At 42.4% G+C, this 24777-nt stretch overlaps 1 protein-coding gene across 5 annotated transcripts in view; it reads right to left on the bottom strand.

Moving 5' to 3' along the window:
• Positions 1-1235: 1235 nt before the first annotated feature.
• Positions 1236-24777, bottom strand: part of BRSK2 (BR serine/threonine kinase 2) — a 299783-nt gene continuing 276241 nt past the window's right edge. For 2 of the 5 annotated variants that reach the window (XM_072038514.1, XM_021272544.4), the window contains exons 19-22: positions 24022-24202; positions 23255-23344; positions 14811-14858; positions 1236-2050 (exon numbers count right to left, since the gene is read on the bottom strand). In XM_072038514.1, coding sequence (XP_071894615.1) covers positions 1875-2050; positions 14811-14858; positions 23255-23344; positions 24022-24202 — 495 coding nt within the window. In that variant the 3' untranslated portion in view covers positions 1236-1874. Of the gene's footprint in view, positions 2099-14810; positions 14859-23254; positions 23345-24021; positions 24203-24777 lie in introns of all 5 variants that reach the window. The other 3 variants (XM_021272539.4, XM_038179237.2, XM_021272545.4) reach the window with 2 other exon arrangements.

Here is a 24777-nt window from a genome sequence, read left to right as displayed (position 1 = left end):
CATCCACCCAATCCCACCCTCCTCCCCTTCAAACAAAAACAAAACCAAACAAAAAACAAAAACAAAAGCAAACAAAAAAAAAACAACAAAACAACAAAACAAAACAAAACTTTATAAAAATATCTTGCAGTAATTTTTAAAGTTTACAGTAGCTTCGTGATTAAGTCTCCCATTGCCCTGACTCCACCTTGTCTTGCTCAGATGAACTAAGTGCCAGTGATTTGCACACACACACACACAGGAAATAAAACCCAAGATAAGTCTCTTTTCTTCCTCCTCTTCGTCTTCTTTTTTTTCTTTTCTTTTTTTTTCTTTTTTTTTTTTTTTTTAGAAAAAAATCACCCAAGCCAACAAATGAAATCAGTAACTTAAAGAAATAATAATACTGATATCAATGCAGCACTAGCAACACAACAATTGCCTCTAAATGCAGGGTGTGGTGGAGGATCCAGCTGGTGGAAGAAGGTCCCAGCACGGTGGCACAGTGGCAGGGAGCTGACAGATGGGGAGGAAGGTGTCGAAGGAGGAACAGCAGTAGCAGCAGCGGCAACTGTGCCTGGTGGTGGGAGAGACAGTCCTTGGCAGAGTTGTGTCCCTCTTCTTTGCTACCAGAAGTTGCCTTTTCCCTAAGTTTTAATGTTTTGTTTGTATGTGTTTATTCATTTAACCCCCTCTCCCTCCTAAGTTTACTCCTTTCCCCTTCCAGCAGGTCAAAAAGCAAAATTATACAGTATAAAAAAAAAATAATAAAAATTCTGTGTCTATATATATATGTCTGTATGTATGTATATTCATATGAAAATATACACACATATATACATGTATATATAAAAAAAGAGGACAAAAGAAAAGGAAAAGGTGGTGGGGAGAAAAAGAAGGTTAAGAAAATCCAGTGATGAAGCTCCCCAATTTTGTCTTGGTTCAACGCTTAGTTTTGAGTTGCTCCTGGCTGGTTTCTGATGAGAACGCGCTCTGGATTCACAAAACACTGCGCTCCCGCTACCCCTTCTCCTTCCCCGCACCCTCCCCACCAGGCTGTGTTCACCTGCGCGGACAGAAGTTGCCAAGGGAAAAGGTTTCACTCCAACAATTTGCAACCTCCTTTCAGCCCAGACTGTGCAATCCCATAACTGAGCAGATCTCTCTTGTGGAGCACCAAAAAAGAAAAAAGAGAGGAAAAAAAAAAAAAAGGCGTGCATTGGGGAGGTGTTTGGGGAGAAGTGGGGGAGAAACCCACTTCCCGAAGGGAGAGGGGAGGCTGGGAACCTCAAACAGGACTGGTCCTTGGACAGTCTACATCGGTTGCCTTCCGTCAACAAGTGTCCGCAGAGCACAGAAGGTGAAGCCGTGGCTGACATGTTAACTTTTCGGGATAATTCCTGGTAGCAGAGCGGAAACAAGTGGTGTCGTCAGAAACACAGAGAGAGCATGAACAGAACAAGAAACAAACCAAAAGAAAACAAAAAATAAAAAATAAAAAAAAAATCAGGAAGGAGAAAAAAGAAAAACATTCAAAAAAAGGGAGAAAAAAAAAACAATAAAAAAAAAACACAACCCAAGATCTGTCGAACTGGGTTTGTCATCTGTGCTACCTTTTCTTTTCTTTCTTTTCTTTTCATTCTTTCGTTCGTTTGTTTTTGTGTTTGTTTCTGAGATATATATTATATATCATATATAAATATATATATGTATATATATACAGTCATTCCTTCATACAAAATTTGTCTATAGACAGTTTTGTACTGTTGTGGCAAGGTATATACATCCTTCTAGTTTAGAGGCTAGCTTGCTAAGGAATATTCTTTCATTCTTTCTTGCTTTTTTGTTTTTGTTTTTGATTTTTTTTCTAAGTTATTTAATTTTTATGTGTTTATTTAAGGTTGGTCTTGTAGGCCGACTGATGAGACCATCTTTGCCTTGTCTTTGCCAGCAGGGTACTTATTGTCTCCTCTAGACCCATAGTCATTAGAACCGGAATCGCTCCGCTTGCTGTTTGCGCTATGCTTGGTTGGCGTGCCGGGGGGATGGCTCACCTGCCCGTTCTTCTCGTCTGAAAAAAGTTGTTTAATTACGTCAAAGAAGTTACTCAATGGGCTGCCTGGGTACACAAAACAGAGGAGACAAAAAAAGAAAGAAAGAAAGGAAGAAAGAAAAAAAAAACGAGAGGGAAAGAGAGAAAAAGAGGAGAGAAAGAGAGAGAACAAACAAACAAATGAACAATGGGGCTTTTAACGAGAAGAACATGATGAGGAGATCCAGAGCCACGTGCGTGGGGGTGTGTGGGGGATGAAGACAATGAGCAGGAAGAGGAAGAGTGTTTAGGATGGGACACCTACAGAAGTAAAGAGGCTGGGAGCACAAAGCACCTAGGTGGTAGGTCCTGGTTTTCCTGAGAGGGTGGGTACAGCTGTCTCACCTAGCAGGAGGACACAGTACCATGTTGAACTGGTTCAGTCTGCTTGGAGTCATTTGGCCACTCCGCAATGAGACGTCAGTGAATGTAATGCTGAGTACAGGCAAATCCCCTCTTAGTGCTGCTGTTCCATTTTTTTGATGTGGTCACCAATTGATGCCTTGCTTTGCAGCTCTGCTAAGTTCTCTGGCTGCACTGGGCATTAAGCTTTTCTTGCTTACTTTCTGTTTCGTTCTGAGTATCTGCTTGCTCACCTTTCAGACACTAAGCCTGAAGTGCCTGAGTGCTCTAAGGGAGAAAATATGTGAAAAATGAGAGATGGCTGACATGACTACTTCCATCTGTATGTGTGATTTATGGCTTGTGCTTGCAAGCCTCTAAGCAAATTCACAACTTTCTTACAACAGGCACCTTGAAATGAAGATACTGAATACTATGTAGAAGCAAACTTCTCTGGCTGTAAATATTTCTGGGACCTACTAGGGTCAAGAACTACTTCCTCACTGTCCTGAATTTATGTTCTTGCTACAACACAGCCTCCACAACACTGACATGACTTTCAGTGGAGCTCGGAGCCACAGAAGGGTGCAGGGTTTCATGTTGGTGGAAAAAGTATCTCATTAAGCCAGCCACTGGAGCAGGCCGCAGTGTTAACATGGGTTGGGCACTGTGCACATCAGAATACAATCTTTCATGCCATTTGGAAAAGTCTCTTTGCCTGCCATTTCACCTTTTGATCAAATCCAAGATTCACTTTACCAATGCCACTTGCCACTGTGGAGCATGACGCATCACAGACCCACCTCCAGGGGCCAAAAGGAACAGACAGACCCTGGATTGAATGCAGTGAGTCTTCTTCTAAATCCCTTCGAACGCAGGTATCTGAGACCTCTCAATTCACAAGGCACAAGTGGTATGTAAGGAGCCTTCATGTGCTTGACTAACAGCTATGTGCTGGGTTTAATTATGCAGCTCCAGGGCAATTGCATGCAACACCTTGACTGGTGAGAGCCAGACAGTTGACAGTCTTCATTTAATTCCTGTCTGCTGTACATCCAATGCAGTGAAAGACCCAGCTGTGTCTCAGCATGAGTGGTAGCAACCCAGGAACAGTCCACGGAGGTTTCAAAACACAACAGCTTGGGCTGAAGCTGTGCAGCAGGCTCTTTTCTCATGCTGGAGCGCCCACTGTAGCAGTGGCTACACCTCTGTGCCACCATATTTTTGGACCTCCAGGCAGCAGCGGTGTGTGGTGTTTGTCTAGTCCTGTATGAGAGGATGTGTGGAAGGTCATACCCGAGGAAAGGTTCTGTGAAGCTACTGAGGGAAATGGACCAGCAACTATCATAAAGGTAGCCCTTGTGGGGCGCTTCTAGTCCCTTGTAATTTTCCTGGACTGGGGGATTAATCCTGACCAGACATCTGAGGGGTCACAATAAATCCTCTGTACGTGGGTGTTGAAAGGACTGGTTCTTATCTAACCTACACCATACAGGTGATGACTGTTTGTGATCATTAAAACCCCATTGTGCTTTTCTCAATATTGGCACTGTTGGCTCCATTGTTCTAACAAATTCAAATCATCTCATTTACATCCCACCTAAGTAATTTCGTTCTCTGGCTCCCAGAAGGAAACAGGCTCCTGGTTTCTGCCTTGCAGTGACGCAGAATGCTGTGAGGGGTGGGACCTTCCTTCCCTGAGATGGCAACATCCAGTCCAGAGCAAAGGGGTTTCTGCGTAGCAGAGAGCACCCCTTATTCACAGTTAGTGGGCACTGGTGGCCTAGTAATATTCTATTTCCTTTCACTTTTATTCCACACACAGGCAAATCAGTTGCTACAGCAGGCAAACACTGTCTCTGTGTGGTAACTTTTCTGAAGAGCTTGTTGAGTGCTGTCTTACTCTCTAATGGAAGATACTAGACGAACATCAACTGTTCTTCTGCAAAGAAAGTGCAATTTGTAGGATTTGTGTCCTGCAAAACAGAATGTGTTACTTTTTCTTCTGCCCCATGCTGGCCAGGTAGTTGTTGCTTTCTTCTGCATGGTAATAGACACTGAGAGAAACCAAATGTCTGGCATATAGAGTGAAGGATCTCAGTCTTTCTTATCTAATTCATTTCTTGGCTTCCTGTACTTGCAGTTTCGTGTTTAACTTACTGCTGGCCCTGGTTCTATCTGTGCATTCAATTATATCCACGCCCCAAGCAAATGGCTGTTAGTTTCTGGAAGGGCATCATTCAGCTAACAGACTGAAGCCTTAGAGATGGGCCTGAACAAACAGCCAGGCAACACATGTATCTCAATTTCTGGCTAAGATAGGAAAAGCTATCAAACTCTCAGCCATTTCTGGGTCAGAACTCTGTGAGCTCCACCTGCCTCCTTCCACGTGCATGCAAATGCTTTGGAAAGGAGATATCTCTTCCAGATCTATGACGTCTAATTCCAATTTTTCACTGAGCCTCTCTAAAACTGTATTAGGTTTGTGGGTGCATGCTCTGCTCAGACTCTTTTCTATCTACTCAGACTCATTTCTAATTCTTTTAAGTGAATACTCTTTTTCAGAGAAAAAAAAAAAAGCAAACACTCAGCCTTGAATGCAGGAATGTGGGCAGATCTGGCTCTTATGTGGCTTTGGACCTCTCATCTTCATAAGCAAATGGAGTCAGCAGAGAGAATGAAAAAGAGCACTGAAAAAAATGCTGGAGAGGGAAAGACTGCTAGGTTGGGAGAAAAGGGGAGGGGAATATCTCCAATTATTCAGCTGAGCAGTTTATTCAACAAGCTTAGAGGGAAAGAAGAGGGCAGAGTAAGCAGTGCTCTGCAGGAATTGGGGAAATTTTACTTTTCACGTAGACAGGAACAGCAGACAAAAGTACAACTTGCAAGAATGGAGCAATAAAACATTTTAAAAATTGTATATAAATATCTTGTACTTGATGAGTTCCAATACAGGATTTTTAATCATCCTATTAAAATATGCAGCCCCTGTTTCATCCACCCTTTCTCCTCCCCATGCCCTACTGGCTTTCAAGTGCTTGGAGATTTACTGCAGCAAGAGTATTTAACAGTCTGCTTTTCTTTGCCTGTATCTCTACTGGATTCCTCACAATCAGCATTTTCAGGTAAAATTTTAATGGGAGGTAAGAAATCCTTAGGGATATTTAAAGAGAGCTACTGAAAAACAAAATAGGCCACTTCACTAACCCTTTCCTTTCTTTGCCTTTTGTAGTATCTGGCCTTGTAACTAAATACTTGGTAATAATACTTCCCTATCTTGCAGTCAAGAAAGAACTGATCCTATGCCAAGCACTATAGACAATCACAGCATTGATGTTATCTCCAGGACAGCTTGTTAGCCCACTCTTGGGCTGGTCTAGATACTGGTCTTTGAATAGACAAAGAGTCCTCACATTTCTCTCTGGGGATATGTAAACATGGGACAGCTATGCTGGAAGCATGAAAATGGTGAGTGGTGTTGCTTCTCTTAGTTCTCAGTTCCCTTTGGGCTTATACGGCCAGTAAAACAAGACCTGAAAGTGCAGGCAATGATGGATTAGAATAGCTTTCTCAGCAATCCTCCACTCCTAGCATTCAGTGCAAAATATGTGACAGGCTCCTACACCTGCGAGTCCATCTGGGGGCCTCAAAGAGGCTGCCTCTCTTATTTCAGAAAGTGAGATGACATCCCATTTCCTCTGGACAGGGATGAAGGTTTGGCTCACTGATTCTTCAAAACTTCCCTGGCATTTCATGCATCCGTAACTAAGGTCTTCTTTCCCCTTGAGAGCAAACGTTCATCAACACAGAGCAAAGACAGCGTGAAGGGCAGCAAGGGTGAGAAACTGCAAGAAGGATCAGAGGCAGGAGGGGAGGTTTGGAGCATTAGGTTTACATCTGTTAGGAGGAGATGGATATGTGCATTTTTGAGTTAGTCCAAGGAGCTGGATGCTGCAAGATGGGGAAGGGGAATGAGTTTGAAAACAAGCACTGAAGCTTATGAAAGGGTCATGTATTGAAGGGACACTAAAGAAACAGATTTATGGAGAAGGTACTGGTTTGTGGCACCTGTGTGCAGCTGTCATGGCCAAATATCTCAAAAGGAGTCAAAATTGTGAATGTATTTGAATACAACAGGCACTAAAAGGAAGAAGTAGGGCTGGGAACAGACACAGAGGTACAAAGAAGCTGGGCAGATGGCTTGTATCAGCCCTCAGAGTATTCTGTATCTCATTTGCTGTTCCTAAGAAGTCTGGTGACATTGACTTAGCCCCATTGGCGTCACGTGAAGTTGAAGTGGCACAGCCAGGTTAAGAGGAAAGAGAGGAGGAGGTGACTCACTCCAAGCACCAGGAGTGGCACCAGGAGAGGATGCATCTGCTCTGACCTTGAAAAAACCTTCCGAGTCCTCCAGAGGAAACTAACAGGAGGTGGTGAACAAGCAGCTTCAGGACAACCTCGGAGGCTTCAGTCCCTGACTGTAGCCTGCTGTTTTGTAACATTTTAAGACAGTCAGGTAAGGACTTGGTCCTGTTTTCATTCAAGCAAATGGCAACATTCCCATTGCCTTATTGGAACCAAACCCCGAGGCACTTTCTTGTCCTGTGAAACCATCTCTCTCACATCCATAACAACTTTTAATGCATTAATCCTTGTGGTGCTGACCACAAAGTTGTGCAAAGCAAATATGCCATCTGTGAGATTATTATTCTGTGCCTTTCCTTTCTGTATAGCCTGAAAAATTTTGAGTTTCTGCATTTTTAGCTTAGGCTTTGAGAGAAAATGAATGGGAAAACATAGGTCTCAACTGGAAACAGAGAGACACTTTGTCAACCTGACTTCCTATATTCCTTCTTATGTTGCTTTCACATCCTTTCTGCCTGCCTTCTGCCCTTGTTGTTATTTATTTACTTATTTCTTTATTTTCATCCCTAGCTTGCTATTTATTTCAATAGCAGCCACAGTTTCAGTGAATAATGTAGCAAAAATCCAACTCCTTCCACACAATGCACTGAAACATTCTGTTGATTAGTGATAACCCAGTCCTTTTCACACCCATTTGCTAGTTTGACAGAATTCTAGCCCCCTTTTTTAAGACTAGACACTTTCTGTCTGTTTTCTATTGGCAGAGTCACTTTGCCTTCAATATCAGAAGATTTAAAATACAGAATCCACTCCAGAAATATCTGCAATGAAAGGGATATTGGAAAGGTAAAAGTGGCCTACTCCTCTTCATTTAATTACAATCTCATGTAGGGGTCTTTCTTCAGAATAAAGAGTCCCTGGCCTTGGCATTGTACAAATGCAAATCAGAAAGAGGCCTCATGGAGCTCACTCACTATCAAAGAAGATTATAAAAAAACTTTTGCTCAACTTGTTTAAGCTAATTTGGATATATGAGGTCTCCCTCTAGATTGGAGAAGGGTGACTGAAAGGCAGTTGCGATGTCTTGCTGGAGGCCATCACACAAAACTTCCTAATCTATGAATCCTTCCTACCCTTGAAGTAAACTGAAAGAACTGCTGAAATCCCAAGACTGGTACTTCTCTAAAAAATATAGGAAGTCAGAAAAGCTTTTCAGGAGACAAGTGTGTGGTTTCGTATTTGTTAGATTTTTAAACTGTTACACAACAGATTGACCAAAACAAGTTCTCCCATTTATTTTTTAAATGGTAAATTATATAACTGGACAGCTGTTTTGATTTTATTTTGGTTTAGGATTAGAAAATGGAGGCAGACTGACAGCCCACAGGATAACTTGAATTTCTTAGCAGGACACCTGAACTGTAACTGGGCAAGACTACTTCCAAAGGAAAGAACAGAGCTTATTTTCCAGAGTCCTTGGACTCTGTAAAAATACCAGCTGATAACAGTGCTTGCAGAAACAGACTGCTGGTAGGAACTGCTCCACTCATCACACACTGTTAGCACAGCTGTCCATGCTACCAGCAGGTGGGAACTTTCAGTGGCTACACATCTGGGCAGATCTGAACAACCAACCTGACATTCAAATGCCCTGTAACCCATCCTTGTTCCTACTCCCCTAAAATATCCCTTCTCCCGTGCAGGAGGAAGGCCCAATACTTGTGATTAGCCATTCTGCCTCTGTCTCACACATGTTTTTTCTCTCTCTCTCTCACAGAGAAAATTCAGCTTCTCCTGTCACAGGCAATATAACTTAGATGGGTACCTCTTGGGTGATTGAGTTAGAGGATGGTGAACACAGCCAGCAAAGACCCAAATAAATGAGGTGTATTCCCTTCCTGTTATCTTCTGCAGAGCTAAGACATGAGTAATTAATTGGAAAACAAACATGTCCATTACTGATGAATAGCTCTGGCCACTCCAGCACCACCACGTAACTTTTAAAATAGGAGACATGATGATGGAGAAGAGGGAATCGAGCTCATTTGGACAGCTGGTGGCACTGAAAGAGCAGGCAACGACAGTGCTGTGATGAAGAGATGCCAAATGTTCTTGTGGAATCACACTGTTCTGGCAAATTGGTTGGTGAAGGAGTCAGCCTAAGAATTCTTTGCATGTCTGTCCTTTTACAAAGATCTGTCTGCACAAGTGTGTGATGAGAGAGTAAGATGACAACCTATACTCACAAAGCCACAGTAGATGATAGTATTGCTGCTACCCATTCTCTGGAGACTTCTGGTGTTTCATTTAATTTTTTGTCCATAAAATGTCAGAAATGTATTGACATTTAATAATACGACTTTTTTCCTTTCCTGCCAGAGGGATTTTTATGTGTGATCTTAGGGGCATTAAGTTCTCTGACCTGCTCCTAAGCAGAGAAATGAACTGTGTATGCTGGTAAAATGTTAATTCCTCATTTCCTCTGAATCAACCCCTTCAAAATATGATTTAACTTTCAGGGGAGGCCATTGCAAATTCAGCTTAGTACAGCAAGGAAATATTCACATGGAGTATTCTGAAGCACTGCCTGCCATGAGTACTGTTATCTTAATTCAGAGAGAAGTGTGCTTTCTGCAACAGGTATTATTACAGAGAAAGAGGAAAAGATCTTGTATTGGACAACAAAAACCTGGCCACAGTGTCAATACAGAAACTAATATATAACAAATAGCTTAATATATCTGGATACATCTTTAGTGCCAAGTTGCCATCTTTAATGCTACCTTCTTCTACAGAGCAAAATATGAGTTATGAGTCGGAAAAGAAGCGTGTCCCAAACACATCACAAGAATGAGGAGATACAGCTACAGCGTGGAGGGAATCAGGCACCCATTTGGATAGCAAATAACTTAGAAACTTGGCTTGAACTCTTTGGAAACTGAATTATCTTACTTATCATGATCCACACATTATGATTGAATATGTGATCTTTCACATATTCAGGTGAAATGAAGGTGGGTTTATTAATTTCATCTCTCATTTGGATGCCAATTTCATTCCCATATCCATCAAGAATCGGCCGTGCTCAGAAAGACCAGTAGTAAGCACTTTTTTCACAAATGCTAATAAAGAGAATATTGTTCTGACAACCTCGCAGTGTAGCAAAGGTGGGGATAGCCTTTGAGCTGGGAGGACAGCATGTTGTTTTTTTTTTTTTTTTTTTTTTTTCTGCAGGTCTCAGCATCAGTGTTTCTGCCATTCATTATGACCTTATGAATGCAAATCACCAATCTCCTCTTCCATCAAAGATCAAAAGGCTACTCTGAAAGAAGCAGGGTTACTGTGATGCTAGTATGGATCACTTCTGAGAGCACCAAATCCAGATATTTGCTGCTGTTAGTAACACCACAAGTCTCTAAATTAGCACTCACTAAGTTACATGCTGTAACTGCAACCCAGAGGTGGTGTAACCAGTAACTACAAAACCTTTCCTAATTTCTCAAGTAGCTTGGGGTAATATTGACCTGGGATTGCATCTGTATGAATCAAACTGTGTTTGCAAGAAGGTAAGACGAGAGAAGCCTTTAGTGCAAGTGTGCACAAAGGATGATTGGCCACAGGAGACAACGTTGGATTGGCTCAGAATAGGAAGCTATGTCAATCTCCTAAACACTGGAACCAACAAATTTGAGTGAGATACACTGAAAAGATATAAAAGGCAAGTGAATTTGCTGGGGTTCTGCTTTGATCAGCTCATTTTGGTGATAGCCATTGGTATACACAAGATCTGAAAGGCTTTTTGTTTAACTGAAGACAGTTTCAAACTGTGAACAGCAACAGAGGATGTTTAAGCACGACGCTTTCTGACTAGTCTTTTCTCACAGGGTTATGGTATAAGACTTTGCAAGAAAGCATGTTTGTGCAGTGCCAAACACGATCACATGATTTGACTGGAGCTGCATTACTTACACATAATAACCTCTGATCATCACCCATGTTCTTGGAAGTGCCACTGATGTAACTGAAAACTTGCCTCACAGTCATGAGGGATGTAAAGCCACAAGCAAAGATTGCCTTACTTGGAAATAAAACTCAGCCCCAGACAGCCACAGCAGGGAAACTAGGAAGTTTACAGGCTCCCTGCTAAGGGTTTTTCAGAAGATAACATGAAGAATGAGGCAAGCTTTTCTGAGCTTTCTGCCAGCAGCCAACACCTTGGTGAAACATGCTTACTACAGACTACTGGGAAAGGGAGCTATCAAAGACTGTACAACAGCTTTACTACTGATTCAACCACCCAAACAAACTCTCAGTTCTTGAATTAAAGGCCTTAAAGTCATTCAAGTTTGTGAAGACAGACTCTTTTGAAGAAAGACTACTGAAATGGCATTGGGCTTCCGTGTGGTATATATCAATGGCTCCAGATCCAATGTGCTCAATCTATAATGAGAATTGCTTTGTGGCTGAAGATTGATGGCTTTCCAGTTTGAGTATTAGTTTTCATTTTATTATTTTTATTTTTTTATGTAAAGATTCAGGAGAACCTATTAGAACTGCATTGTTAATTATACAATCTATTCTTCAATGAGATAGACGTAAATACCAGATTAGATGATAGTAAACAGTTCTCTCAATCCTCCCTCAAAAGAAACAGAATCCAGCTCTGTCTTTTACAGCTGTGTTAAGTTTATAAGGTTTAATGGCAGCACATAAAATAGTAAAGCTTATTTGTCACTAAACTGATTTGGCTCTGAATATGCACAAGGGAAAGATCAGCTAAGCTGGAAGGTGTCACTTCTACACACAATTTTCAGGTTACAGCTGCATTTTAAATGTAAAGAGCTTTTACAAGGCAAAGTTATTCTTATAAACAGATACTAAAGACTTCATGGAAATCAGTTTAGTCTTCCTGACACTAGAAATGCCCCTTCCCCCACTGACGTGGGTGGAAACTTAAAATATAATATTCCATCCCAATGTACATTTCAACTTGGTTGAGTTTTTCTTCCCTAGTGAAATACTAAAAGTTGGCAGCAGTGTGTGCAGGTAGGACCAATACAGCAGCTGCTATGTCATTTGGACATTGGCAGGTACTCTGACATACCTCTGCTGTTCAACAATAACTTGTTCTTCAATGCTAATGGCTAGATGCAGAATCATTTCTCAGATTGATGACTACGACTAGCAGAAGATGAAATAACATTAAAAGGACTAAATAAATTTGCCTTGTTATTAATTACAAGTTCAGTGCTTTATAGTGGGTGAAGAGATATTCCTCATCCCCACCACAGCTTTCACATGGCTGAGCCAGGCATAATACATCTCATTTGCTCTTCCTGCTCCAGTGTTAACTCTTTGTACTGGGTCTGGCTGGGATGTTAACTTTCCCTGCAGCAGCCCATACGGTGCTGTACTCTGCACTTGTAGCTGGAACAGCAGTGTTATCACATCATTGTTGTGCCTACTGCTGAGCAGCACTGGCACAGCATCGGGCCTCTCTCTAACCCTCCTAGGGGGTGGGCAAAAAGTGAGAAGAGAAACATCACCAGGGCAGCTGACCTAAACCAACCAAAGGGATATTCCATACCATGTGATGTCACACTCAGCAATAAAAGGTGGAAACAGGAAGAAGATGGGAGGGGTGGGCTCTCATTGGGAAAACGTCGGTCCTCCACCTGAACACCGGCTACGTGCATTGAGGCCCTGCTTCAAGGACGTGGTCAATCATCACTCATTTGTGGGAAGTAGAGGGTAATTTCTTTCCTCTGCACTTCCACATAGCCTTCATTTATTTTATTTGTTTGTTTTCCTCCCTTATTTTTATTTTCCCTTTCCCCCTCCCTTTTCTCCTTTCCCTTTTTATTTCCATTTAGTTAAATTGTTTAGTTCATAATAATCTTTATTTAATTATTATTATTATTTGCCTTTACTTAAATTATCCTTATCTCAACCCGTGAGTTGTTCTTTGCTTTACTTCTCCCCCTCCTCATCTAAAAAGAGGGGGAGTGAGAGAGCGGTTGTGGGGTTTAGCTGCCCAGCACAGTAAAACCACCACACTCTTGCACAAATGCTTTCCTATGCTCATTCCTAAAATGTGGAACGATGATGAGGTCAAAAAAATTCAGTGTAGTTTTTCTTACACTATTGGCTGCTACTAGATGAACGCTGTGCCAACTCCACAGAGTGCTGCCTGTCCTCAAAGTCAGAGGACAGTTGCCAATACTAGGTTAAATCCTGGCATCATTCCTCTTTACTTCCCTGATTGAATATTGGGTGATTAATTCAGCACCATGAACGTCACCACAACCTCTGTTTTTTGTGAGCACACCAACAGGAATTTGATTCAAAGGACGCAGCTCCATTAAACCCCAACACCTCTTCCTATCTCTTTTATGGATCTGTGTATGTACTCTGTTTGTGCTGTAGCTGCCATAAAGTAGTCTCCTTGATGGCATTCACTTTGTCCTTTTTGTCCCTTGTTGGACGTATGCTGACACCGTGACAGCTGGAAGGCCTGCCTGAGCTGGGAGTGAAGAGTAATGCTCTGTTTAGAGAGTGCAGAGTAGTGACTGGTTATCCATGTAGCTCAATTAACTTGCAAGCAATCAGCAGAATCAGCATTTCAGTATTTTTGTATGATGTGAATGCCAGATAAGGCAAGAAATAAAGGCTTGAGGGAGAACAGAAATTTGCTGTCTGATGCCTTCAAGAAGAAGCTGCAGGTCTGCCTACAAATTAAATGAGTCTTCACGAAGAGATCAGAAATGGTGTAAACCAGAAAACTCAAATAAGAAATCATATGAGCCCTTCTCAGCGAAAAGGAAAAAATCCTACGACCAAAGCTGCACTTTTAGGGAAAGAGATCATCTGAAATCAGGAAACAAGACAAATTCTGCTCTCAGTCACACGCACATAAACCTAATATTATCTCCACTGTGACAGCTTTCCTTCATTGTTACAAAGTGCAGAACAACTCCTGAAGAACTTCCCTCAATATACGAAGAGATGACGCAGGAGTCACAAGTCCAGCTGGAGAGCAGTACCAGTTCAGTGATCACTTCCTCAACAGCTTGTGTTCCCTTTCACAGAAATGTCTGAATTCAGCCTAGCTACCAGAATGGAAATCTAAAGAGAACAGATTTCTCTTGTACAGAACCTTTCTGTATAAGATAAAAGGAAAAAGAAAAAAACCCTCTCTTATAGTATTTGGGTATTTCCACCACTGTATTTGAAGGAGTCAGGAGAGGCACAGGTAATGAAAGAAAGAATACAGTCCCTGTGTGCACAGAAGGGAGGGAAGGCAAGGGACAAGTTAGCCAAAATTCAGGGAACCCCAAGCAAGTTGAGATGCAAGTTTTGCAGTAAACTCCTTTTGTTCTCATTCCTAACAAAATTCTGAACCTCCAGTTGTCCACTATTCCTCCAGCTAGAAACACAATGCCCTTCCTTGAAACCAGACTGGAACTATACCAATTTATACCAGCTAACTGTCTGGCAGATAATATGCAGTGTGTCTTATGGAAGATTTAAGAGGGTCTTACCCAAAGATACATGGGGAAGAAGGGAGTGGATGCAAAAGGGAATTAAATAACAGAGCAATCCTGTCTCAATAAATTCAGGAGAACAAGGGAGACAGCAGCTAGCAGGGCAACATTCACTGAAGAACCAAGAATCAAAGGCAGCAAGTAAACAACAACAACAACAAAACAGGAAAGAAAATCACTGGCCTGAGTGACAGTGAGGGGGGGAATCTGAAGTGCAACACCACACACTTGTGCTATGAAGGGGGAAGCTGTGGTGGAGCCTGTGCATTTGTGCATGGATGGGGAGGATCAGAAAAAGGGGTATGTGCTCGTGTCCACCAGGTAAGTGAAAGACATCGTGGGCTGTTACGGGGTGTGCAGTCTTGAAAAGAGCGTGGGAGAGCAGGGATGGGGAAGGGGAACAGGTGGAAGGGACAGGGCGGCGCGTTATTATGTTGCTCAGCAGGGGCTGGGGAAGGAGAAAAGGCAGTAGGGAAGGAAGTTCTTACCACATTTGGAAAGTCTGCCAGTCATCAACTCCATACAGTTAGTGGTGTCTGGATCATAGAACGGAAAGAGGAGGGAGGGAGGGAGAAACATAAAAAAAGGTTTCCATACCTCTGTGCATAAAGTAGTAACTTAGCACATTATTACCTGAAGCAGGAAACATTTACGCATCTTGGACTTCACACAACCCAGGCCAAATTCTGCCACCTGCTTTATGCCAGTGAAAACCTGGCCATGGAACTGGGAGTGGAGCTCGCCTGGTCCTGCTGCTTGCACCCACCTCTTTATCACAGCTAGGGGGATTTCAGAGATGTGGGAATCGTTCTGCTGTTAAATTAGCAATCTAAAAGCCTCGAAATACATTGCTCTCACTGGATATCTTTGCAAGTTATCCTGCAACACCCCGAAAATGTCCAGCCAGCTATGTACATCAAAAGTTTGTGAGAGGGAGAAAATACACCACTGTGTTACTGAATATGGGCTAAGGTGGTTACTTACACAGCTCAGAAACATCTTTATATCCCAATGTTCACATCCCTTACATAATTCTGCCCTTCTCATTCACGTGTAGTCTCTTATTCTTCTTGCTTTCAATGGCACTATTCACAGGCAATAGAATTACTCCTGGAAAGGGTGGCAGAATCTGGCCCAGTGATATTACTATCCACTTTGTGTATAGCTCCCCTTGCCACAGCCTCTGAGTGCTTACTAATTCAGGTGTGATAAGCAGAAGGAGCTTTACATGGGAGTTTTAATGTGGAGAGGACTAGTCCCACTGGTGTCTTCCCTGTGAAAGCTGCTGGCAAGCGAGATCTGCTGCTGTCAGCCAGGCTGCTGCGGCACCTGAGGCCTCAGCCCATGCTCCCTCTGGAGCCAGTGGGAAACATTTACAGCACTTGGTTCGGTCTCGGGTCTCCTCTTGCCTGGTCTCTCAGTGAGCACTCAGGTATTAAAGAAATAGGCCTCTTGGAAACATGCACACACATGCCCCAAATACCTGCCTGCCAGGATGCTCTAATTACTCCCTATCTGCTGAAAGTCTGCAGGAGAGAGGGCAGGACCATTTCTCAGCATGCCTCTTCACGGAAAAGTAATTTTCAAAGAGGAGGAAGGGATGCTGGATATGCCTGGGTATGCTAAACCCATGCTAGAAGAGCATGGCTGTGGTTTCTGATGCGGCCAGGCCTGTGCTGCACAGATCGCCTGGGAAAGCACAGAGTAGTGCTTGGTCCAGTGATGCTGGTCAAAGCATCCGAGGAGAAGTTACATGCTCTCCACCCCAAAGGTCAAAGGCAGGCTGACAGACCTGAATGGGAGATTAAACCCATGGGAGGTCTCTCAGAAAGGCACAAGACTGACAGAAAGAGGGGAAAAAGGAAGGAGGTGAAGGAGAAGAGAGGATTCAGGATTTGGAACAAGGTATCAGAGGTGTCAGAGGCCAGGAGTTCACCTGTCTTTGGCTATTCTGACTGTATGAAGGCAGACTAAGCTCCAAAAAAATACTTCTCCCCAGAGATGCCTAACAGGTTTAGGAAGTGCCTACAGGTGCTGATTGAGGCAATGTCAAGGAGTCACAACCATGAGTTCTTTCTTTCTTCTTTCATAACTTGGACAAGCCTGTTACCTGATGCCTTGTAGCTGCTCCTGTCCAACCCTTGTGAACCAACTACACCCAGCTGCAATAACTACAGATCTATGGTGGCAGAGCTCAGAGCAGTCACCCAGCCATCAGCATAACCTCTGCTTTGAAAGAGTGCAGAAGAACAGAGAAGAAGAGCAAGGAAAGTCTCAAATAGGACTGAAAGATTGTTTCTGACTCCCACTTCCATCACCTGGAATTCTTCTCTCAAGTGCATCCAGACTGACCACACAGTCACTGGCAGTCAAGAAACAAAAATGGTAGCACTTGGATAATGCCAGAATAGGTAAATATTATGGCTGGTTTACTAAGAGTCTCCTGAAATGAGTATTTCTCTTTCTTTGTGATTTTTTAACATAAATTAATGATGCCTTCTTAAGGTATTACCTCAGAATATTGTCTTTTTTTCAGTCATCTGCGGTCAGCATAGCTCTTTTAAGTATTTCATTTAAAGCTAATTGTGCAACTGCTCTACATACATTAATCCTGTGATCAGAATACAAACTGACAGATCCGCAACAGAAAAATAAAGGATTGTAGTGTAGGCTTTTTGATAATGTAACACCTTGGGATCTGTTCCTAAAATACTAATTTTGTAGGTTGTAGAATAGTTTTGGATGGATAGGAAAAAACACACAGACTCTTGAAATTTAAGACTGTGGAAAAATATCAAAGGAAAACTAATAAAACTTCACAGTTTTCTTTCTTAGAACATTTATGCACAACAAAAACTACAATTTGTGTTCTCTATAGTGCCATGGCTAGTCCCAAGACTTGCCCAGTAACTTATTTTTATTTCTAATGTCTTTCTAACACATGATCACGTATTTTTTTTCCCCATTCCTAAAGGACAGCTAAAATGAGCATGCCAGAAACAGTAGCTGATACCACATCTTTGAAGAGACTAACAGAGTTAATATGCCTTCAGCTTCTCTCTTATAATGATTACTTTAATACTTCCTTCATTTCCATCAACTTGTAACGTCTGCTTTAATAAATATTCTGTATGATAAAGTATTTTAAATTTTTAAAGGAGAATTTTCATTCTTATTAGAAAGCCGTAGATTATTGGCAGCAGGCTTCTGCTCACAGATAATAATCCATAACCCAGTGTCTGCAGGATCAAGGTGTTATGTGAGGTGAATAACACCAGGGTCCAAAAGCTAAATGCTCCCTGAGAAGTGCGGATGGGTCATGTAACTACATTTTTAATGTATGCTGTTTAATTTTTTAATTAAAGCAGAGTGGCAGCGCCAGAGCTCAATCCTTCTGATGATAAGGCAATTCCTTGTTTCAGAATTGCTGGCAGTCCCTCACGCTTCGGATTTGACCAAGACTCTTTCATAAATGACACCCAGTTCAGTTCATTAACAGATGACAAATGCTTTGGTTAAAATAGGCCCTTCCTGATTGGAACATGAAAAGGTCAAAACGAGTTCCGAATCCATTAAAAAATCCTAGTGTTCTGCTAAATTTTCTTTCCTGAATTTATTTATTTTTTCAGTAACTTGTTTTTCTATTCCTCATAAATATCACAATCAAACAGCCTGGTTTGAGATGCATCTGGTATCTCTGGGACTGTGACTTGTCCCAGTCCAGGAAATCTCACACAAACAACTGCTCTCTGGAGATCTCTAAATGCAGGGCTAGATCCCAGAAAAGCACTGAACGTCTCCTGTCAATTGCTGATAGTTCCCAGTAACCACTTACATTAAAGCAGATGATGCTAAGGGAGATACCACTTCCTCTGGTCCAAAGCAGTTACCTTTTGGGTTGGAATTCCCCAGTGTTTGGGTGCCTACTTGAAATGCACTGTTCTATAAACTGGAGTGCTTGGACTCTTTTTTACATGTTTTATTTCAGGACTACTCAGTTAACTTTAGTGAGGTCTGTTCAATAATAATACTAAAGTTGTTTATCAAAATGCAGCGTTCTAGCAATCCAACCAGGCATTACACTGTGCCTCTTATAGGTGGGAAGCATGACAGCAAGATGAAGTGATGCCCCAGACTCTACAAGAGTGGTTACAACATAAAGGATCCCACAGGAATGCGGGAGACAAGATAAAGCTGGGACCTGGACAAGCCCCAGATAAAACTGAATGGCAGTCCAGTTCCAAACTGACAGCTACATAGTCCCATTTCACGTCTGCAGATGGAAGCTGACCTGGCAAAAGCACTTCATTTGCTCCTTACTCCCTTTTTCTGTCTTTTGATAAAATCCTTTGCACACCTGGAAGCCATTTCTTACTAGTATTTTTTGTAGCTATTTAGCCAACCCACAGCTCTTGTGAGCCATAAAGATGAACACCTAGAATGCACAGATCAATACTCCAGCAAAGCCTTTTGAGTCACGTGAACAACTTTTTTCTTTTTGAGACATACACCAGCACAGTAAGAGAGATCAGGTGCATATACAGAAGACACATGCAATCAGAAAGAATTTGCACAGCCCTGTTTTGGAGCTGCATATGGTGCCTAAACAGCTGCTTATGCTGATGAAAGGCATTTTCAGCAGTAACACTGAGAAACTCTGAACTTCTGAGAAGCTGAGGGTTAAAATCTCACATGAAGCCAAGAAATATAATAAAACATCAGAAAACCTATTACAAAGAAGTTGTAACGGCTATTTCAGCACTGCTGATTGCCTAAAACACAGGAAAAAAAAAAAGGTAGAAAAAAATGGGGATATGCAGTACCCCACACTTAAAACCAAAGCTTAAAAAGGCAAGAAAATATTAAGAAAATAAAAATTGATAACCCGTGTATGATCACGGATAGCTTTTGCATGTTCCCATTCACCAGCTGTTTCTATTACTTTTTTGTGCAATGGCACTGGAGGAAAACAGATTATAATTTAATGGAAAGGGTACTGGGCTGAAGCAAAGGCAAAAATATATGTGTTTTTTTTCCCCCTCAGGAGATCCCTTTATTCTACCAAAGGGCACCAGTGGATGAAGAGACAAGGCTAGCTGTTCCCGCAGACCTTGTTACTCATTCTTCATTCAAGAGAGACTGTCCTTTCAGGGCATCACCAGGCACAATGCATTTTGTGATACCAGTAACAAGAACACACAGGCGGCTACTCTGGCTCAGAAAAAAAGGCCAAAATCAAATCACCTAGAGCTCTTTCTCCAAAAGCAGCCACACGTGGACATGCAGGAGAGTAACAGCAAACCAAGCATATATAGAACACTTCCTCCTAGCACTGCCTCATTCTCTCATCACTTTTGGGTCAGGGCTTTCCTGAGTTTGCTGTGGTTTTATCCATTTAGTAGTTGCCATGAAGTTTCCTCTTCCAGGGAGTCATCCAGTCTCCCTAGGAGTAGAAAGTACTCAGGGGAACATGAGCACCTTTGTAAGCTTCAAAATCCGCTTCAGCAAGTTCTACACGTGTTACCCACTACATGAAGACAGACCTTTCGGTATTTGTTTGGTATTTGGCTTCCACTAGCTTCATTTGATGGCTTCTAGTTCTTGTACTGGAAGAAAAAATGAGCCATCACCACCTGTCTGATTGTTCTATACCAGTCATAAGTCCGTAGACTGGGTATTGTCTCAGCAGCTACACCACAGAGGATTTCATGTCCTGAAGCATCAAGGTAGAAAGCTGGTATGTTGCACTAAATTTGGCCAACTGGACAGTGGCTTTTAAAAGTATTAGATTAGCTTTTGGGATGGATTGCATTTATTTACATGTTTTTTCCAGTAAGGGAAGGAAGCTGTCTTCCTGCTTCACAGGATGTCAGAAGAAATAAGCACAGACGGTCTTAGGAAGGGAAAATGGAAGTGAATGCAGGGATATCCATGGGGAAGAGAGATTATAGGGTACTCAAGTATTACATAGAAACACATCTGCCTAAATCAGGTACGTATGTGTACACACTCACATAACACACACACAGATGCATGGGCAACATGACATCTACAAACACTGTTGTGAGCTGGAGGAAATGAGAAAGAGAAAAGTACGTTCTGAAACCCAGGCAAGCCGGCTTAGTGGGCTGGCATGCTGCATAACGGATCAAAGAGGAGCCGGAGAGAGAATGACTGTCAGCGCCATATGCTTACTAGGCCTTTTGGTTCTCTTTTATATTGTATTCCCTGAATCTTGCCCTCCTGCAGGTCTCGCATTACAAGCATGCACCTTTCACAGGTGGCTTTCATCATCCCACCTGTAATGGCATCTGAACTATACGGCAGGGCAGACAACCACACAGAGGATACGTCTGTGCACAATGAGCTAGGAACATCTCCAGTGCTCTGGTAAGGGAACAAACAAGCCACCATTGCTGGTCAGAGCCAGCAATATCCTCAAAGCCATGGAGGAGGAGAGTCAAAGTGAACTGTAACCTCATTCTGTTGCGGCAGAGGACTGCCTACAGAGCCTGAACAGGAGTCCAGCCACCACAATTCCTGTGAGGTATTAAGGGTTGGGAACGTGGGAGAAGAAAGAAATGAAGAACTTGTCTTGTTTCTACATAAGAAACACTGAGTCAATTTCTAGGAAGCCCCTATGTAGACCTACCCAACCACAGCCAACCAGCTGAGCAAAGTGCTGAATGTGAACTCTTTGTGGTCTCTTTATCCATTTATTTCCACTTATTGTCTCACTTTGGATGAGGATGTGAACCATGGGACCCCCTGCTTTGAACCATGTTTTCTCTTCTGTGGTAACAATCTTCTCCCCGTACTTTCTCTCTTTTCCTTGTACTCTGCTCCAAACTAAGTTTTTGCAGGTTGAATTACTTCTCTCTTTTTCAAACGACATGCCTCTTACTGATCAGGACAGGTGATAGACACAGGATAGTTTGGCACTGTGTCTCTTGTGAGCTGCCTCACTTGTTAACACTCCATGTGGAGTTTTCCCTTTCTCCCTGTCTTTAAAGATCAGGCTGGGTTTTCCCTGCTAGAAAGAAATGCTCTCATGTAGCTTTATGCAGTAGAAAAAGACTGCATCTGTAGTATGATTTCTCCACTCCAGAACCAGAGCAAAACTGTAAGTCACATACACTTCTTACAGCATGGTTTGCCCTGAGTAACTCCCTGAGCTACAGTCAGATGAGTGGTTTTTATTCTAATATGACTTTCTTATGGAGGTACCCTGCTTCATGTGCAAATGTGCAACAGGGTCTGTGTCTTTCTATATGGCCTCATTAGCTAGCACATGTTAAGGTGAAAAAGTTAAGAGAGATCATATTATTCACTTTTTTTTTTTTTTAAAACATCTTTTCCCTTATCAGAGGGTAAGGGCACGCTTCTTTCCCAAAGAGACAAGGGATGCTTGAACATTGTTCACGCAGCAGGGGTAATAGGAACTAGACTCAGAGGATGCTTTTCTCTTAGCTAATTGCCCTCACTCTCAATAGATCCAGCATTTCCCAAGAGCAAGGGCTGGCAGAAAATTCTGGCTGCTTTCTCGAGTTTGATTTTATTTCAGAAGTCCACAAAGCAAAAATCTGAATCAGATCTAATTCTAATATCCTCACCTTTCCTGTTTCCTAACAGAATAACCCATGTGCTGGGCATCCTTGCAATCCAGCGTGCAGAAGGTCAGACAGTGCTGGAGGGCAAAAGCAAAGTGGAAAATAATCTTTCCTGAGCTGAGCATACTTTTCTGTCACGTAGTGAGCACACACTCTTCTAGACAGACTTATTTTATCTTCAGCTGTTAAAGCCACACTGTTAGACCAGAAGGATGTAACCCATATGTGCAATGAGCCAAGGAGACCCAGGATTTAACTGCATGATGCTATGCTGACTTCATACTCCAATTTTGTCTCAGCTGGTTCACACTAAGGTAAAACATATAACTTGGCTCTTATGTATATTATTTACTACCTTTTCAGCATCATACAATGGGAAAAATCTTCCCATTCCTCCTGCCTCTTCTTCCTGCAGCTTCCATTCTCTGCTTTGCCCCTATTTCTTCCCTGTATCTGTGCATTTCTGCTTCTCCCTGTTTTTCCTTCTTTGAAGCACTCCCAGTATCTAAGCTTCCTTAAGTTTTCTATTTTCACCTTCTTCCTTTGTTCTGTCCTCTTAAAGGACAGATTGTTGTCATTGATTTTTTTTTTAAGTGTCACCACTAGTGTTCAGAGTGAACATTTGCTACATAATGGTGGGATGAGGCGAGTTTCTATATTATCATCTCAGGCTGCCTGGAGATTCAGATTGATGTCATTGCAAAGGGCCACACTTGTAAAGCTTTCTTTACCGCCATGAGGAATTGCAACTTATTTTAAAAATCAATAACATAATCGCTTTTGCAGAACCTTAGTGTATGATTTGTGCTACCACAGTACTGGGCCAAAAATTTGACCACACTACTGGAAACTATTAGCCACTGTCTGACCATCTGAAAATGCTGCTCTTACAGATAGTTAAAAGTAGCTCTCAATTTTGTTCTGGGACCTCCGAAGTTGGAGGTGTCTAAGGCATACCTGAAGGTTTTGTACATCAGGTATTTTCTAGACTGTGTCCCTGTTCTGGGAACTTTTGGACCTTGAGAAAATCTGGAGTATCTGTTGATGATGCAGCTTTTGATGGAGAAGTGGGCAAATGGCTCTTTGGGCGGGAGGAGGGCAGAAGCTGTTCAACTAGGGAATGCGCTGGGAGCACTGGAGTGGGAATGAGAGAGGGAGGGTGCGGGGTGTAGGGTGGGTGCGGGGAGTTACTCCTCTGTCTGAATAGAGCTAGGTTCTTGCTGTGAACAGAGGGATGGCCTCCCTCAGCCTCCTGGTACTGAGAGGCACTTCACCTTCCTGTCCCTGCTGAAGCAAGGTGCCCAACAGTAGAAACTACTTACCTGATAACTGCTGCACTGAAGGCTGGTCATGTGTGCTTAACAACTGTGCCTGAATGGTTTCTACTACCCTCTTAAAACGACGGCTTGGACCTGTGAGGAGAGAAGAGGCATGCATGGCTGTGAGAGCAGCAGAAGCCAAATCCCCAAATAACACAGGTTGGAGGGAAAGGATCACAAACATTTTCCCTTCAGTCCTGTCCCCAAGAGTGTATGCCAGCATAGCTGTACTTCAGCTGAAGGCACAACTTTGAAGAACTATTATACAGTCCCCGCATGTTAACAGGGACTTTGCAATGCTACACTCAACAAGAAGAAGGATGCGTTCTGGGCTCCTTTTGTAAAGACAGGCAAGTGTTTTATTATTATTATTATTATTATTTTAATTTTTGTTATTTACTTTTTACCCCTGTGTGGAGCACATGATGAGCCAGGAAAAAAGGGCGATTGCACATTTCTGTAAGAAAGGAATCAGTGGCATCATAGTGCCCAGGTGAGATACTGAGACCTTTGAGTGAAACAAGGAGGTACTTCAAACCTGATGCACAGAGCAGCTATTTTAGCAATAATTGTGGTGGTGACAACTTCACCTCTTTGGGAATCTCTTGCCCTCCCAAGCATGTCTATCACTACCAATGCCATTCTTGTTCCCAGTATCCTCCTTTTACCCACTGTATGGATCGTTCCCCTGGCAGACCTCTCTTTGCAGGCTTCCATATCAGCAAGGACAGAGACAACTTGCACCCATGTTAGAGCTTTGCCATGGTTACCTGATAAGAGTGTGAAAGTGACAGAATAAATCCCGTTCTCCTTCTGCGCCTCTCCCCCTTCTGTGTACGTTATGTCCACCTGGAACTTCACTGGCTTCTGGAAGACAGCAGGACCTCCTGTGGACTTGTATTCTGCACGGAAACTTGTCTGTGAGATGACACTGTGACTGAGGCTTGGAATCTGAAACAGGTTGGCAAAAGATAGTAGAACCAGTTCAAAAAGGGAACAATTGCAAAGTTCAGTTTACAGCAATACATATTTCCAGAATGTGTATGATTTGCTAGATTTGCTTCTGGACTTGAATTTGTAATATTCAGGGCATCCTTGTGAGATCAGTAAGAGTGTAGATTGCTTGGCACCACGCAAGAAGGCACTGTTCCTTAAAGGAATGACCTAAATTTAAAGGATAAATACTGATGGAATATCCAGCATGCTTATAAATTCCATGCTGCACAGCTTCATACACTGAGTCTTTCTTTTCCTGCTCATCTACCAGTTTTGAGAAATGCCTTTTGCTTTGGTGAGAAGTGATATTAAGGGAGGGACTAGAAAAGTCAGTGAGATATGACTAGATATAACAACAACCTGAGCAGCCTGGTCTGATCTCATAGCTGATCCTGTTTTGAGCAGGAAGTTGGACTATAGACTTCCTTAAGTAATTCCCAACCTCAGTTGTTTGGTGATTCTGTGCTGTCAAAGAAACATCGGGACAAGAAGCAGACACTTAGACAAGTTTCTGGCATATCCACAGGGAC

Source organism: Anas platyrhynchos, chromosome 5 (assembly GCF_047663525.1).
Source record: "Anas platyrhynchos isolate ZD024472 breed Pekin duck chromosome 5, IASCAAS_PekinDuck_T2T, whole genome shotgun sequence".
In the NCBI taxonomy this organism is placed as follows: domain Eukaryota; kingdom Metazoa; phylum Chordata; class Aves; order Anseriformes; family Anatidae; genus Anas; species Anas platyrhynchos.
Note: the sequence above shows the minus strand (reverse complement) of the source record. Positions and strands in the feature narration are given on the sequence as shown.